This window comes from Engystomops pustulosus, chromosome 5 (genome assembly GCF_040894005.1).
Source record: "Engystomops pustulosus chromosome 5, aEngPut4.maternal, whole genome shotgun sequence".
In the NCBI taxonomy this organism is placed as follows: domain Eukaryota; kingdom Metazoa; phylum Chordata; class Amphibia; order Anura; family Leptodactylidae; genus Engystomops; species Engystomops pustulosus.
The window spans coordinates 60,383,358-60,401,578 of record NC_092415.1 but is presented as its reverse complement, the minus strand read 5'-3'; the positions used below and the strand labels follow the sequence as shown (position 1 = coordinate 60,401,578).

General features: G+C 40.9%; 1 protein-coding gene across 2 annotated transcripts in view; it reads left to right on the top strand.

Moving 5' to 3' along the window:
* The window catches only part of LPIN2 (lipin 2), a 61,088-nt gene that overhangs the window by 21,078 nt on the left and 21,789 nt on the right, over window positions 1-18,221 (top strand). For both annotated transcript variants that reach the window (XM_072152128.1, XM_072152127.1), the window contains exons 2-7: window positions 4,534-4,734; window positions 4,829-4,924; window positions 7,393-7,679; window positions 15,529-15,636; window positions 15,859-15,982; window positions 16,585-16,906. In XM_072152128.1, the coding sequence (XP_072008229.1) occupies window positions 4,543-4,734; window positions 4,829-4,924; window positions 7,393-7,679; window positions 15,529-15,636; window positions 15,859-15,982; window positions 16,585-16,906 (1,129 nt within the window). In that variant the 5' untranslated portion in view covers window positions 4,534-4,542. The remainder of the gene's footprint in view (window positions 1-4,533; window positions 4,735-4,828; window positions 4,925-7,392; window positions 7,680-15,528; window positions 15,637-15,858; window positions 15,983-16,584; window positions 16,907-18,221) is intronic.

The window sequence follows — 18,221 nt, the reverse complement described above, 5'->3', positions numbered from 1 at the left end:
AGAAATTTTAGCCTGAAGAAGGACAATTATGTCAGAAGCTTTGCATACTGTATATTCATGCACCTCATAAGTAGATGAAGTTTCTGGGGTACCGGCATAGTCTGTGACCATGAACTGAATTTTATAGGAGTTGACCACTTATATTTGCACTATTAAAGTGTGGTATAAAACCCTAATAGGGTTGCACAAATTATACTTGCCCTATAGTTTTATAGAAGTTGGCCAATCGCCACCCGGGGCAGTGAGTCTTGTGACTCCGGAGAAGCAGGATTCAGGATTCTCCTATAATGTCCGGTGTCCTGCTGGCTTCCGGTGGATGAAGGGGGCTGTGCACTAATTAATGTATACATGCCCCCTCTGTCATAACCACCCCCATTTCAGTGGTAGAAGGACTAGTTGGATGTCCTTGGCACACCTGTCCAGTCACTGATATGGTAATGGGTTTCACTGATTGGGCCTGAGGATCATGTGACCTGCTGCAAATGGCTAACTTTAAGTGTAATCTTAGTGACCCTAATATGGGTCTTATACTCAGTCTGGTATATATGACTAACTCCCTAAAGGTCACCTACTATGCCTTGAGGAAAACATGATGTCACTGCCCAAATGACTTCTCGGGGGAATACTTGCTTTCCCATGGTAAAAACGTTCTGGCACAGATTTGATTAACTTCCAATCAAGTCATTACTGTTATTTCTACTATAAATAGAAGAATAAGTTGACAACTGGGTGTTACCGTTCTCCTTTGGCACTGATAGATTGGACAGTTTCATACTGTAAATACCGTTTCATACATATAAAATGTTATTCATCTTTTTTTCTCTTAGGCAGAATTCACACATGCCCGGTGGGCAAATGTCCAGCGCGCTGGGGAATTCAGGGAAAGATAAGACATGGTCCATCTTTTCCCCGGGTGCCGAACTGTATTGATTCGTGCTGCCATTGTCCTCTATGGGGGTCGTATGTACAGCCGTAAGCTTGCAGCCGTACATCTCCCCCATAGGTCTGTGTGAATTTAGCCTTAAGGTGGGGTTTTCCAAATGTTTTTGCTATTGCATACCAAATATGCGTTTTACTCTTGAGGCAGCTAAATGTAGACCTTGCATACTGCCCAAATTACCTAAAAATATGTGAAAATTATTATCTTCATACAATACCATTGTATTCAATGTGGTTTTTAAGAGATAATGTACTTGCCTAAATGGAGAATTTACACATTTCACTTTCTACATAAACATTTATTCTGAACTGTGTAGGAAATAGCTTAACGTAGTTCTAAAACTTTAGGAAGGATTCAGACTGGCTGTTTTGACTTTCCCTTTACCATACTAGTCTCTGTAGACTTGTACCCCTTTACCATACTAGTCTCTGTAGACTAGTACCCCTTTACCATACTAGTCTCTGTAGACTCCTCCCTCAGTTCACCTGGTTCTGATATAAGGCGTAACGTCAGAAGCATTTGCAGGTTATGATTAAGACGCTCCACGTGGAAACGCGTCAACGTTATTGTCTCCTCATGTGAATTCGTGCATCTTTTTAATGAATAAAGGATAATTCAATTGGCCTAAGACTCGACGAGGATTCCCTTTGTACAGTGCTGGAGTGCACCTTTTTTTCAGTCTCTGTATATATTATACAGTAGTAGTAATTGCTGTGTACATAGGGGAATCTGATAATAAAAAATGTGACCTTTGTGGTTACTGTATTTATTATAGGGAGGTGCAGCCTTGTTATGTAACGTAAAGATAATGTAGCACGTGCTTGACTCTTGTATATAACCTGCTGTCACATGCAGCCATCCCTCAAGTTACAATGTTCATTCAGTGAGGCCCATAGTTACTAGAGGCTGTAAATCAATGGAGATCTTACATTTGGTTTAGGTTCACCAAAATAATAATAATAATAAAAATGCTGAAAACTAATGGTACTATAACATATGTAGTGAGAAACCTCTTGTGTAGGGAAGGAGGCTAAACTTCCAAGGCGTGGTTTACTATATTTTTAATGGAAATCCATGTGACAAGAAGTGCCACAGGACCATTGGTCCTTATTATCAGGTAGAATTTTTGCTGTCTAACCCCCACAGGAGTTCCATGAATTGATCAAGTTTACAGAGGATCTCCCACCACCTCACATGTGTGGGTATTAACATACTACACTGTAGGGACTGCTACACATATTTAGAAGCACTTTGAATTTACTTTCTAGCCCCCATGGTTGCAGAGATATTGTTTCTAGTATCTGACCATTGTAATCCTGTCCACTGTCAGAGAGGAGGTGCTGGAGCAGAGGAGGAGGGGGTGTCTGTTTTCTTGTACAATGAGAGACTGAAGATTTTTATAAAACACGCCCCCTCCTCCTCTGCTCCAGCACCTCCTCTTTGACAGTAGAGAATTATCAGTCCCATTATCTGACCATTTATATTGAATGGTTTGTTCATCGCCACATGTGTAAAGTGGTGAAAGGTCCTTTACAATGAAGTAGGTGAATATACAAAAAAATAAAGATGTACACAAAAACAACCTAAACTGCCAGCGTGCCTTTATACACACATTTGGTTTACCTCTGCCCTTTGCCGCAACTCGGGGCACCTGCAGTGTAGAAGTGGGTCTGCAGTAGTCCTCTGGCGCATACGCAAAGTGAGAGGTATGGCGGGATGCAGTACAAATTGTACCAGTGTTCACACAGTGCGCATCCCTCTGCTTAACAAGGTGCACCACACGTGCACGGAAGGACTGGTGCTGAATCGTATGATGGACCCACGGCACCCATTCTCTTAAGTTGTTACTCACAAATCCATTGCTATACAATGAATTACAATTTATGTAAGCACTGTGTGATGGTTTCCTTTAAGCCCTCTTGTGTGTCTTCTATCCTCTGGCACTAGTTGTGTTGTTACATTGTACACTTAAGACGTTGGATGCAGCATTGTTTGCCTTCTTTCATAGCAGATAGAAAGTATAGACTTGTAAAAAGGGCCAGGTCCTGGGAGAGATCGCCCGCTGTCTTGTTTTTCTTCTTTATAGGTGAAGGTTCTTTACTAGGTACATTTTGTTTGTGAAAAGGAATTATCTTTTGCGTAACGATAACCCACCTCCCTGCATATTTTCCAGTGTTGTTCTGTACTCTAGTAATAGGTGTTGGACTCTGTAACATTGTATATCTAGAGCTACATGAAGAATCAATATTGTTTCCACTAAATAAGAAGAGAAATTGCATAAACTGTATGGATATATTGTAGCTGACTATTAAGGGTTTGCAAATACCATAAATGTAATGCATAGTTTTTCAGCATATTCTTTGATCATAGAAAGCTTCTCTCTGTCCCCAAAGTAATAATTATAGTAATAATGTATTAAACGGATATAAACTCTTTACCCTTGGTATTGGATGCAGTAATATAGTATAGGGAGCCATAAGCCTATCTATTATTGAAGTGAGGATTCTCTAATCCTACAAGCATCAACCGCAGCCTCCACTACAACCACAAAATGGTGTGTGTGTGTATTTCTGTTTTTATCCATTTTTGTTGCAGTTGTGGCTTTTATCCTCATTCTATAAGAGGTGACCATGTGGCTCTCACTGCTATTCTGCTTCCTCTAACAGGAAGGGTCCATGGTCCATTATAATGTATCCTCTAGACCCTTTCTAACTGACTTTAGAAATAGACCACGGATCCTTTGTTTGCGCTTGATAACAGCACCCAGGGAGCTTAATTCACTGAAGTAGAATTTTGTAATGTAGAAATAGTCAACTTTTTAATGTTTAAACCTATATTTTTTAATGTGGTTAGTAACCAACTATGCTGACAATAGAAAGATAAGCAATTGTCAAAAGAAGTTTCCGATTTCAGAGATGCGCATATCTTTAAATGTCCCAACTTTGTTGAGAACTGACGTTTTGAGATAAGCTGCTAAAAATGTGTAGCCGTTCACGGAGACTACGCACAGGAAACGTCTGATGGATGAGCTGCCCTTAAGTTGGCACTTGCAGGACTTTATCTGAGGACCCAGGCGGGCAGGACGTCTGCTACGAATGCTCAAAACACCCTTTCTGCCAGAAATAATGGACTTTTTTTTTTCTTTGCATAAAGGGTTTCTTCCCTACAGAGTTACAGAAGTTTTATTTATTTATTTTTTTAAAAGTGGTATCTATATTGGAGCGTATCCTCCTTAAACCGGTTTATGGTGGATTGGATGGGTGGATGGTCAAAACGCTAGATCGATAAATGGTTAGACAGACAGGTATATAGATGGGAAATAGATAAATTCTGGGTAATAGATAACTAGACAGATGAAGGATCTATAGACTGGGGATAGGTGATAAGCAGCTTCACCCGGGCATTCGGCCTAGGGGTATTAAAAGAGCAATATATGCTCAGCCCAAGAAAGTCCACATGCAAGGGGCCCCTTTACGACAGGGGGCACTGGGCATATGCCCATTTTGCCGACCCCCTAATGCTGGTACTGGAGAGTTGTATGTTGTGCATTGTTACATTTATAAAGCTGTTCCTTATTTTTTATTTTTCTCTAGTCTCAAACTATGAACTATGTTGGACAGCTTGCCGGGCAGGTCCTGGTTACTGTGAGGGAGCTGTACAAGGGGATCAACCAAGCAACACTATCGGGCTGCATTGATGTCATTGTTGTACGTCAGCAGGATGGAACTTACCTCTGCTCACCTTTCCACGTCCGTTTCGGAAAGTTGGGAGTTCTTCGATCCAAGGAAAAAGTGGTATGTAATTAAGTAAAATCCCATTTTATAAAAAACCAACTCTTTAGTAACAAAATTAATGGTTTCTAACATGTCCATTTCTTTACTTTTGAAGATCGACATTGAAATCAATGGGGAACCGGTAGACTTGCACATGAAACTTGGTGACAATGGAGAAGCTTTTTTCGTACAAGAAACTGAAGAAGAGAATGTAAGTGGGTTTTGTTGCCTAGAGTTAGGGGCATAACTTTAGGGAATGCTGAGGGTGTGGTCACAACCGGGCCCAAGAGGCGGCACCTACCATATGAGTAGACTAGCACTATAAACCATCCATTATAGTAGGGACCATAGCACAGACTGCACTGGGGCTCGACCGCTTCAAGTTATGCCACTGCTTGGAGTGTTATCAGGTATAACATGATGCTTCTCACCTTTCTCCCAAATTTGTGGCACTATAATTTGTGACTATAGTACAGTTTACAGACTGAGCGTGTTTAGCGAGTTTTCATGCTCTCCTAAAGTGACATTGATCTCCTTTTTGGATAACTGTGCAAAGAGAAGAGAACAGTGGGACGTTACAGAGCAGCACTCTCCTGCTTTCTCCAGCTCCATTATTTACATACATTTATGTATATATTTACTAGCTGTAAGTTTCTACCAATAAATATGTGTTACATAAGTCAATGTGACTTGTACCTCTGCAGGGTTGTTGTCAAAGACTCCCTTTCCTATCCTTGGATGTAGAACCTTGTAGGATCTTTTTATCACCGCCTATTGTCATACTGCTCAACTTTAAGGGGCCGCATCAGTAACCTGCACCCCAAATGAACCATAAACCATTCAAAGCAGTCATTTGCCTCAATCGGCTATTTAAGCACAGATAGTGGCTGTAATAATTTTCTTGTAAAAATACTGGTAATTAACACTATAAAGAGTTGTTTGTATTAATAAAAATTTCATACTCCTCCGCAAAAAAAAATAAAAAAATACTCCACAAAATTGAGTACTATTACCCTTCTGGGAAAATGTTAGTGTGACCTTTGCTGGAGACAGGGTGTGGGCAGGGACTCTCTAAGCAGACACTTTATGATCCATCTAGTTCTGTGGGGTATCAGTGTAGTTGGATTATCAGGGAACAAGGTTTATATACACTTTCATCTGGCTTCTGAACATTGTACTAGTATCTGACACTTAGAAAGAGCGATGAGACAGATCAGAGATGAGATCCATGAGATGCCTATTAAACACCATGTCAGCATTGCTACATCTCTGCTATTCCACAACCCACTAGATCTGCTGTGCCTCCCCAGTATCTGTCTGTAGCTTGTAGTTCTCCCCACAGTTCCGCTGGCATGTACTGATAGTTTGTGTCTCAGCGCACATCAGTGAGTGAGCTCCATCCTGGACTGCAGAGGGTGTGGCTAGAGAACAGAGAGAAACTCTGGAGCACGGCCATCACACAGAAATCCAAGATGGCTTCCCTGGCCCTATGTCAGAAGTTACAGGGTCGTGTCTAGGGGCAACTGTGTCCACCAGACTGATAGAGATAGGTTGGAGAGAGAGAAAAAGGGCTTCTACATTAGATTGGTATAGGTGTAGTAAGTGGTGAAGTTTGCCGTGATAGAGGACTCATATGAGCCATGAAGTTACTGAAACGTCTTTAGGGTGATTATATAAATGCCCTCTCAAGGTTTGGGGCGCCCTGTGAAGAAATCCAAGGGTTCCATATCCCTTCAAATAGATGGAAGGTGTCCGTCCTGGTTGCCTCAATTCGCTCAAACTACAGCAGTAGGTTAATTCTGTTTTTGACCGCTGTAAAAGACAGATCAGGAGATTTCAATGTTTCCGCTGTGTGTATTCTAGTTGCCAGTGCTATGAATTGAATTAGTCGATGGGCTTTGTTTTTTACCCTCACTGGCTTATCTCCCAGCGAAAGAACAGCTGAGGTCACTGGTGTTGCAGTACCTAATAGGGATCGGATGATGGTTTTGACATTGTTGCGGAGAGAGGCTACTATAGGGCAATGCCACCTGACATGGACCATATTACCCCGGGCACTACAGCCCGGAAACGAGAGTTAGCCGGATGGGGATACATATTAGCAAGTCGGGCTGGTACATAGTTGCCATATTTTAAACTTTAAGAACTACCTCTTTTAATAGAACTATACTCGGGGAGACCTTCAATACAGGAATATGAAGAGGGGGTGTTGTATAATTTTTAAGTCTTAATGTTTAAAAGAACATCTACCACCAGGATGAAGGATTGTAAATCAAGCACACTGACGTACAGATGTGTGCACCCTCTGGCAGGATCTACTCTTCTCTTAAGCTTCCTACTCCCCTTTTTTTTTTTTTTTTTTTTTTAAAGGAAAAAAAATACTTTTCAAATTATGCAAATGAGCCTGAGAGTTTTCAAGCTCCATTGACATCGATGGAGCCTGTGGGGCTCATTTGCATAGGGATTTATGATTTGAGTATCACAATGACAAAGGCCACTAGTAGCCAAAGGCAGCAACCCCTCCACCCCCCCTCCACTTTGGGACCTGCACCTTTTGGATGTCTATGACATACAGTGTGGATGTGTCGTAAATACCTAAAATGAGAAAACCCTTTTTAATATTTGTGGAGATTCTTATGCCGTTTGGGTTTCTTAGCAACTGTCTCTTTTTGTCTTCAGGATCAAGTCCCCGCATACCTGGCTACCTCACCTATTCCCACAGAGACCCATTTCTTCAAGAATGTCCAAAGCCACATGCCAAACTCTGCAGAAGAGCTGAAGGCTTCCCCATCCTCTCATGCTTACGACACTGAAAATGTTATAACTGGATCTGTCAAGAAGAAAAAAAGGAAGAGGCGGCGAGCAAAACATGACAGGAAGGAAGAAGTTCCGGTACCTGTAGGATCCGATGAAATTTTTGACATTGAAATAAGTTCTGATGAAGAAAGTCCAGTTCACCCTCAGAGGTAAGAATAGTAACACACTCATGTATGACTGCTTGCCGATAAAGGATGCAATAGATATCAAGGTGTGTAGTAGGGTTATCCCTTGTACAATCGCAATTCCAAACCAACAGTGATTATACTGTTTCATAAGGTTTTTGAATCCAACACCTAAATAAATTCTACTGGGTTGGATATTTGGATATTCTAAAAGAAATGTATGTCTTAAACTGAGAAATGATGCATTAGAAATATTACTACAGGTTTTTTTTTAATTTACTTGAAATTTTATTTTTCTCTTAGACGAGTTCACAACTCGTTTTTTTGCCAATCCTCCTGACGTCTCCTCGGTGTATAGAACAGGCCTATCCAACTGTATGACTATACAGTGGTATACATCACCCAGGACCCCCCCTACCTGAATGCGGTAGGAGGAGTGTACATGTTAATGAACAGGGTGTTCCCCAGTTGTCACTCACTGTCCATATTAGGACAGTGACATCACTGGGTCCTCCCTCCTGCCGAGCTGCGTATGTGCTCGCTGGGGCTGTGGGGAGGGATGGAATACCGGTGCATCTGCTCCCCATAGCTTCCGCTTGGCGCATATGTAGCTTAAGCTGAGGCTGCAGGCAGAAAAGACGTAGCTTGCTACATCTTTCCATTCTTCCTTTTTTTTTTTTTTTTTTTTTTTTTGGAAGGAGTAGTGGTCAGGCAACAACTATGCCTCTATTTGTCAATGCAATATATACACTCACCAGCCACTTTATTAGGTACACCATGCTAGTAACGGGTTGGACCCCCTTTTGCCTTCAGAACTGCTTCAATTCTTCGTGGCATAGATTCAACAAGGTGCTGGAAGCATTCCTCAGAGATTTTGGTCCATATTGACATGATGGCATCACACAGTTGCCGCAGATTTGTCGGCTGCACACCCATGATGCGAATCTCCCGTTCCACCACATCCCAAAGATGCTCTATTGGATTGAGATCTGGTGACTGTGGAGGCCATTTGAGTACAGTGACCTCATTGTCATGTTCAAGAAACCAGTCTGAGATGATTCCAGCTTTATGACATGGTGCATTATCCTGCTGAAAGTAGCCATCAGATGTTGGGTACATTGTGGTCATAAAGGGATGGACATGGTCAGCAACAATACTCAGGTAGGCTGTGGTGTTGCAACGATGCTCAATTGGTAACAAGGGGCCCAAAGAGTGCCAAGAAAATATTCCCCACACCATGACACCACCACCACCAGCCTGAACCATTGATACAAGGCAGGATGGATCCATGCTTTCATGTTGTTGACGCCAAATTCTGACCCTACCATCCGAATGTCGCAGCAGAAATCGAGACTCATCAGACTAGGCAACGTTTTTCCAATCTTCTACTGTCCAATTTCGATGAGCTTGTGCAAATTGTAGCCTCAGTTTCCTGTTCTTAGCTGAAAGGAGTGGCACCCGGTGTGGTCTTCTGCTGCTTTAGCCCATCTGCCTCAAAGTTCGACGTACTGTGCGTTCAGAGATGCTCTTCTGCCTACCTTGGTTGTAACGGGTGGCGATTTGAGTCACTGTTGCTTTTCTATCAGCTCGAAACGGTCTGCCCATTCTCCTCTGACCTCTGGCATCAACAAGGCATTTCCGCCCACAGAACTGCCGCTCACTGGATGTTTTTTATTTTTCGGACCATTCTCTGTAAACCCTAGAGATGGTTGTGCTTGAAAATCCCAGTAGATCATCAGTTTCTGAAATTCTCAGACCAGCCCTGGCACCAACAACCATGCCACGTTCAAAGGCACTCAAATTACCTTTCTTCCCCATACTGATGCTCGGTTTGGACTGCAGGAGATTGTCTTGACCATGTCTACATGCCTAAATGCACTGAGTTGCCGCCATGTGATTGGCTGATTAGAAATTAAGTGTTAACGAGCAGTTGGACAGGTGTAACTAATAAAGTGGCCAGTGAGTGTATATATAATATACCTTGGGTGCATTCCCAACATATACACTTGGTGTATACAAAAAACGTAATGTGGACCCAGCCTTAGAAGCATGTGACCTGGGCCTTTTGGGAGAACTCCATGCACACCTTGCCTTTTAAGGGGTTATTCTCATCTGGGCATTGATATTTAATTCAATTCACCTGCCGTTATCATACATTTCTTCAATTGGATGTTATTAACCCATTAACCCTCCAGGCGGTACATGTACTACGCTGTGACAATATTGGTTCAGCTCATTGCCGGAGCTTAACTGGCATCCTTGTAACAAACACAAAAGGCCCCAACCAGCTACGTAGACAGAAAAATAAGCCCCTCCTCTTAAAGGAAACCTACCACTTGTAGTGGTAGGTTTCTGATGGAAATACCGGGCACCAGCTCAGGGTGAGCTGGTGCCGGAGCTTATTTTCGTTAGTGTTTTAAACCGCGGTATCGCGGTTTAAAACCCTAACGAAAATAAGCTCCGGCACCAGCTCACCCTGAGCTGGTGCCCGGTATTTCCATCAGAAACCTGCCACTACAAGTGGTAGGTTTCCTTTAAAAATAAGTTCCACATCTTAGAAGACGGCAAAGCAAAAACTTAAGAAAATATACCTAAATGCAGCCGTAATCTCATTGACCTGTAGAAGATCATCTGTAACTTAGGCTATACGGTTAACACCAGAAAAAGGTAAAAAATCTATTCCAGAACTCCCTTTTTTTTTAACTCTATGCCACAAAAAAAAGTTAATAAATTTTTATCAATAGAGCAAAGCCACCCCGAATTGGCATCACTTGAAAATGCATCTTATCCCAAAAATAATAATTTAGACCAGTCTAAATTTTGCCTCTATTTTGTTTTAGCTTATTTTAGGATTAACCAGCTTTGTAAAAGCTGTTTTCAGTAGCTTGAGGGGTGCAATTTTAAAAAAATTGGGTGATTCATAGGATGTTTTATAATATTTTCATTTAAAAAAATGATCTCCAAAAATATCTAACTGAATTCACCATGATAATGGTACAATGCTGTTTACTACCCCCAGTAGTATATAGCCTGCCAGCCCCCTTTCCTCAGTATGTCTAGCACAAAAAAAAAAAATTTCAGTACTCTCCTATTCTCCCGGCAGGTCCCCTTCTTGATTCCTGAGCTTTGGCAGTGACAGCTCTGTGCACACATATTATCAGCCTCTTCTTGACATAATAGAGTGTGCATGGCCAGTGTGCAGTGAGCGGTCACTGCTGTCCCTCAGGAATCGAGAAGGGGACCTGCCGGTGGCATAGGAAAAGTGGGTACTGAATTTTTTTTTTTTTTTTGTGCTAGACATACTGAGGAAAGGGGGCTGGCAGGCTATATACTACTGGGGGTGGGCAGGTAGGCTATATACCGTATTTTTCGGCCTATAAGGCGCACCAAAAATCCTTTAATTTTCTCAGAAATCAAAGGTGCGCCTTATAGGCCAGTGCGCCTTATATATGAACTTATTCAGAAATGTACTACAGACAAGATATACTGTACATTTACCAGTGTTTAATAGCTCCATCCCCAGAAATTTCCTGCACCTTCCCACACAGTATACAGGGTCCCTGGCTCCTGAAGTGCCCTGGCACCACAACTAACATTGTGCCCATCCTACCCTCCCCTAGCACAGAGAGACCGGAGCTGCCATAGTGCCGACCACGAGGCAATCATCATCAGTAAGAAATCCCCCATACCTGACAGCCCACAGGGAACCCCAGAGGAATAACACCCTGGCTGAGGAGGGAAGGAGAAGGGGCAGAGGGAGACCGCTTAACCCCTGCTGCATCACCCTGCATTAACCCCCGGAGCTCTCTGACACGCTGAAGACAAGTTTCCCGGGAAGTGTAGCTGGCTTGAACTGTGCACAGGCCTGCCACCTGCTGGTCATTTTAGGTACTGCATTTTGATTCTGCGTCTAATACTCCAGTGCTCCTTATATATGAACCTAGATGTCTTAGCAGGCATTTATTAGAGGTGCGCCTTATAGTCCGGTCCGCCTTATAGGTCGAAAAATACGGTACAGTAAATATACCAAATAATGTAGTCACATGGTCCCTTAGAAACAGCTGTCCTGATACGACCACCACTGCTGGAGGGATTGCATAAATAAACAAATAGTTTTTATATATGAAATGGGCAGGGACTAACTGCGTGTCCCACAGCCGTCCTGTACTAATGATTGCAGAATCCAGGTAGTCAAAAGAACATGTCTGACCAGGGGGCGGGGGTGGTCGTATTCAAGGATATCTATATCGTTTCTTAGGGATAAGATGATTACCTTTTGTGAGGATAATTTCCCATAAATGTACATTTTATTTATTTTTTTTAATAACCTTAAATTTGAAGAAATGTATAAATATGGTAGATTAAATTAAATGTGAATGCCCTAATGATAATACCTCTTTAAGGCTCCCACACACTGCAAACTTTGGTTGGTCTGTGTTACAGGACACTCGGTCACGGACCACAGTGCAAAGGAAGGACTGTTCCTAGTTTATGACTTTGCATCCTTTGTTCCTATATTTATTGATTGTTCACATTTTTTATATTATTCTAATTTTTCAATAAGAAACAAAAAAATTAATTGAAATTGTGTAAAACACCAGTTAATACACAAAATGGACTGAGCTGTAATGAGGAAACGGTATAATTCTCTGATCACCTAATTGTGTCCTTCAATTCATTTCTATAACTCTCTGCAGTTCATCTGTTTGCCCACATGAGGGCAGTCTCTCCATATTTATCACCACAAGTTTTAGCAGTAGCTTGTAGTGTAGACACTTTAAAAATGATTTTTAAAAATTATTTTAAACCATAAATAAATAATTTTGGCCAAAAATGAAGCCATGTGTAGGTAAACTGCTGTATGGGCACACGGCCGGGCATAGAACAGAATGGAGCACCATTCAGAGCAGTTTTAAAAAAGGTTGTTGGAGGGGGAATTTGGACATATGGGGGGATTATTTTTTTTGCGGATGAGATCCACTTTTCAGGTACATCATTGAGGTTGTGTTCACACGTTACAATTAAATCCTGCTTATTTAACAAAACTACACCTAAAACCACCTGAAAGCTTATTGCTGCACCCTTTGATGGATTTAATAGCTTATTTATGAGATTTTAAATCTTTTATTATTGCTGGTTAAAAAATATCAAATTCTGGTTATGGGGTTTTTTTTTTTTTTTAGCTTCTTCTTTCTTCTTCTTTCTAATTTTCTTTCTTCTTCATAAAATGTTATCTTTATTCTATGGGTAACCACGATTATGGTGCTACCCATTTATATAGCTTTTTTTATGGTTGACTTGTTTTGCAGAATAAAGTGAGAAATTCGCTTGTTTTTGCTTCACTATGTATTAATGGGCAAATATTTTTTTGTTTTTGTAGCGCTGTTGTAGAACTATTGTGATTGGGGCTGTTTAACCCTATAGACACTCTCGGGTCTACCCGCACCCCAATGTAACTGAAACCATAACAAAAACTTTCTTTGGGGTTGTTGACATTTAAAGCTAACATATTATTATAAGTATTAAAGTGTAACCATCATTTGAGATGAATTTTTTTTTATATCGTGTAGGTGTTGATGTGGTGAACATTTTTCTAACATACCTCATTAACAAATTCTGCTTAATTTGTTAAACAAAAACATCTACATGAGGGAGTAGTTTATGTGTATTCCAGCCTATAAAGTGTGGGGGGATTCATCATAAGTGTCCAAGTGCAGAATTGTTCTAAGCTCAGAGCTTTCAATTTATAAAAAGATGTGTATTCCAGCCTGTACAGTGTGCGTCTATGGAGGCTGCATAAGCTTACAACTAATCCCCATGTGATTGGTTAAAAGGCTCTGAGATGGGAGGATTAACTCCTGCACTTTCAGATTGATCTTTGAAAATCATGCTCAAAGCATACCACAGCCAGGGACAGAGCAGAAAGGGTTAACACTCACAGCTGTGTAACACACAGGAGAGGAGAGACAGATTTGCCATAGCAACATAGAAGTAACACTGTAGGGGAACATTGCAGTCTGTCTCTTTACAAACTACGGAGAATTTCTTCATAAAGTATATTGGAAGAATGTTCCCAACACTCCCCTAGACACAAGTCATCAGAAATGATTGTATATTTTTTTTAAGTCCCACTGAATGTTATCCAGGACAGTGACCGGACCACAATGATGTCCCTATATATTCTGGGAGGTTCTGTATTGTGCAGAAAGAGTATTAAACGCTGCATACAAAAGACCAGGGGTGGTGAAGGATCATTCAATCAGAGAACAAAATAGAAGTTTACTGATGAAGAGCCCGACCAATGGGGCTTCAATCAAATCACCAGGGGACTGCCCAACATGGCTTTTCTCCACCCCTTTGACTCCTTGCTGGTCATTTGAATACAGCTTTCAGATTTAAAGCAGACACCAGCTTGGACTATTTTCCCAAAGATACTCGGCATCTTGGAATAATCAGGCAGTAAATAAACTTGGAGAACTGGTATAGCATTGCATAATATTTCTTTTGGTTTTGGTCTTTTCTGTAGCAATCCCCCTGATAAATTAAAAATGTAATTGGAAATTCAGTAGATCTGGTAGATATTAGATGTACTTTTAGGCATTCCAGTTTGTGCTATTTACACTGGCCGCAGGATTCAGTAGATGGCTACAGTATACACTGTAGGAGGGTTTCGTCTCCTTCTATTAAAGAAACCGGCCTGATCATTTCAATGAGGAGAGGGGACCGAGTCACACAGACGAGGACATTGGCCAGAACTGGAGAATATGACCAGTGCAGCTGACATTGATATGTGTTGATAAACTCTGTTAATACAGGCAGTCCCCGGTTATGTACAAGATATGTTCTGTAGGTTTGTTCTTAATGTGAATTTGTATGCAAGTCGGAACTGTATATTTTATAATTGGAACTGCAGCCAAACATTTTTTGGTCTCTATCACAAATGGATTTTTATAAGTGTTGGGCTGTAATATCCGGGATTGACAATAAATCTTAATTGCAGACGCCTGTTACAGATTTATTGTAGACAAAGGCTAAAGTACAGTAAATTGTCCAGAGGTCAGTTTGTAACTATGGGTCGTCTGTAAGTTGGGTGTTCTTAAGTAAGAGACTGTGTGTGTAGTATTAATGGCTTTTTTTTTTTTTTTTTTTTTTTTTTTTTAATTAACGGAGGCGTTCTTTTACCCTGTTGCCCACATATATTGAATTTGTATATGTTGAACCTTCCGAATTTCAAAAGGATTAGCCACCCATCATATTATATAAATGTATGTCTCCCAATTGTCCCCTCGCTGCAGTCTTCCATTGAACTAATCCTTTTGAAGTAAACTAAAATTCACATGTACAGGACCTCTACAGAGGGCCACTAAAATAATCACTTGCTGTTCTGCTACTGACACTCCTGGTCCCCAATGTCCTGGACCTTCTACTTGTCCCCATAGAAGAGGCCACACATCACTGGCAGGTCACTGCTCCAATCACTTACTGAGTGGCGTGTGGTGGTGGTGGGAGACCCCTTTATGGGTTATTTATTCTTGTAAACGCTTTGCTATAATAATGCAGTTGATCATTAAATGTTCTTCAGACTGAAGTGCTGCAATCCCCCAGAATGCCTTGTTGATGCCATGTCTATGCTGACTAAATTCTGAATATTCAAATATGACACTGGATGCTATGTAGTATAAAAGTAGACTGATAAATTGACTTACAACGGCCAAAGTCATCACAGATTTGGGTAGATGCATTTAAGTGTGTCCAATGCCAGACCCATGTATACCGCCCCATGTATACCACCCCGATATGAATGTAGGGAATGACATGGGGAATATGAACACTGTGTCTTTACCTTTGTTCCTTTCTTTGCTCCTTTGCACAGGTCTTCCTCAAGTTCTACTTTAAAAGAAGATGAATACAGAGAGTCTTTCATCTGTCATTCAACAGATCATTATGCCCTATCTGATGGAGACTGGTCTCCACACGACAGGTATCTTCTTAGACTATGTAACTGGTAGTGACTACTTATTTATCATGTCCAACAAGTGTAATAAATAGAACGAGGAGAACCTTGTAGAATTGCACCAGAGAAGTGGTTAATGTGAGGTTCTGCTAAATAAAACTCATATTGGGAATCTATCAATATTGAAGATTATTAGTTTTGAGAAATTTTATATTCAGGAGTTTTGATAACTTGTTATTTTCCCTTCAGTGGCTTCTGCCAGTCAGTGGGTCCCAAGAGCGATTCGGAGCTGGAGGTTAAACCTACAGACTCCATGCACAGAGCCGAGCCTGAGATGGAGTGGACCTGGGGTGGCTTCCCGGAGTCAGCCAAGGTACATGGAGTTTTCTACATCTAATAACTACGTTCATATAAAGGGACTTTCCAGTGTTCTGTGAATAAGGCTTATTCATTGTTCTAAAACTGTTTTAACTATTAAAGTTCCAGATTATTCTGACCTCATAGATATTTTTTTTAATAAACTACTTAAATGGGATTGTCTGTGATATTAAGTTTGTTTGTAAAGAATGCTTTAAATAAAAAAAATCTTGGTTCAGTGGAGCATTAGGGCTAGAAGTAGACAAGTAATGTTTGTTTTTTATTTGAAGGCAAATTTATACCTTTGCAAAAAAATAAAATAACTTGGAACTAGCCTTTTTAAATATATATATATTTTTTAATTACTTTTACTACTTCATTTTATTCCACTAATACTATGCACATTTTAACAATCTCTAAAGCACTTTGAGGTTTGAGAGGGGTTAAGGGAAACAGATTCCACTACTTGTGTCTTAAGCCTTCTTTTATTTTTATTTTTTTTCCTTCTTTTTTTTCTACCATAATTGTTTGGGTAGCTTCAGTATTGTAGATTGGCTAGATACAGACAAGTGTAAGTATGGGTTTAAAGAATCAATGACAAACTGGTTGTCTTTGTAGGTCAATAAGAAGGAGAGGACGGACCACCCACGGACCGCCACAATTACACCATCGGAAAACACGCACTTTAGGGTGATTAGTGCTGAGGCGCTGTCGGGGGCAGCAGAAGAAGAAGCATGTATAGAGGACTCTATTTTCACTGTGTTTAAACCAGAACCGCGGCCTCTTTCCATCAGTGTTCAGGTGGATTCCACGCAGCCACCATCATCTGAAACCGACCCAAGCTTCCCTCATGTGGAGGACAGCCTTTCCCTCGAGGCTGCAGATACGATCTCTGATGTGAAGCCGTCATTGAAAACAGACTCTCCAGGCAAGAAGAAAGGTATAAATGACCTAACAAGTCCCATGTTTCCTTCCTTATTACGGTGTCCGCCATAGAAATCTCTTAGGCTACAGTCACATTTATCCAGGGGGTCCAGTCAGGTTTTATTGCCCAAGACAGACGTAACTTAATATATTTATCTTGTGCTTGTCTGGTGGCCATAGCCCAAAATGACTAGATAGAAAAATGCAGCGTGTAACTAAGAAACACATCCAGTGTTACAACTAAATAAACTCATGCAAAGTTGCATAGGAAAATATGGAGTTTGCAGAGTGGTGACCCCATTCTTAATTCTTGGGTGGAGCATGTGCTAGTATAGTCGAATTGTGGACCAGAGCTTGGTTCAGTTGATGGACACTTTACAAAAAAAAAAAAAAAATTAATAACATTTCACTAAAGTTCACGTTTGATAGATTTTGTGCCAAATTTCTGCACCTATCTCATTTAATCTAAATGGGACTTTCCAGATATCTCTTTGGATGAAACCAGATTTTTGTTGCAGAAATTTCTGCAAAAACCCTACTGCTTGAGAGAATATTCTTTATTTCTTTGATACATGTAAGTTGTCCATCAGGATTCCTTCTAAGCAAATGGTCTGTGGAATCGTGTATGTTAGCGTTAACTTATTCAAGAGGTCCCTCTAGATCTGTTTGCCATTAACCTTGTGGTATTGGGTAATGCTCTCAGCATCTCTCAGCCAGCATGTGTGCTATATTTATGGGAGATGACTTGATTTTGGTAGATTGCCAGGGATTTGGATTTTTTTTCCATTCCATGATGTCTTCAATTGCCGAAGGACTAACTTATCAGACTTTATAATGGCTTGTCCTGATGTCCTCCCTATGTCCCTCCCAGGAATGTACAGGCAGTCCCCGGGTTACATACAAGATAGGTTCTTACGGTTTGTTCTTAAGTTGAGTTTGTATGTAAGTCGGAACTGTATACTTTATTATTGTAACCCCCAGTCAAACCTTTTTTGGTCTCTGTGACAATTGGATTTTAAAAATGTTGGGTTGTCATAAGAACCAGGATTAATAATAAATCTTAATTACAGACACCTGTGATAACTGTTATAGCTGATCATTGTAGCCTAAGGATAAAGTACAGAAAGTTACCAATATCCAGAGGTCAGTCTGTAACTAGGGGTCGTCTGTAAGTCGGGTGTTCTTAAGTAGGGGACCGCCTGTACGTACCTTGATGAGTTGTGGTCTGCAACAGCTTTGTAGTACAGGCAGTCCCCGGGTTACATACAAGATAGGGACTGTAGGTTTGTTCTTAAGCTGAGTTTGTATGTAAGTCGGAACCGTATATTTTA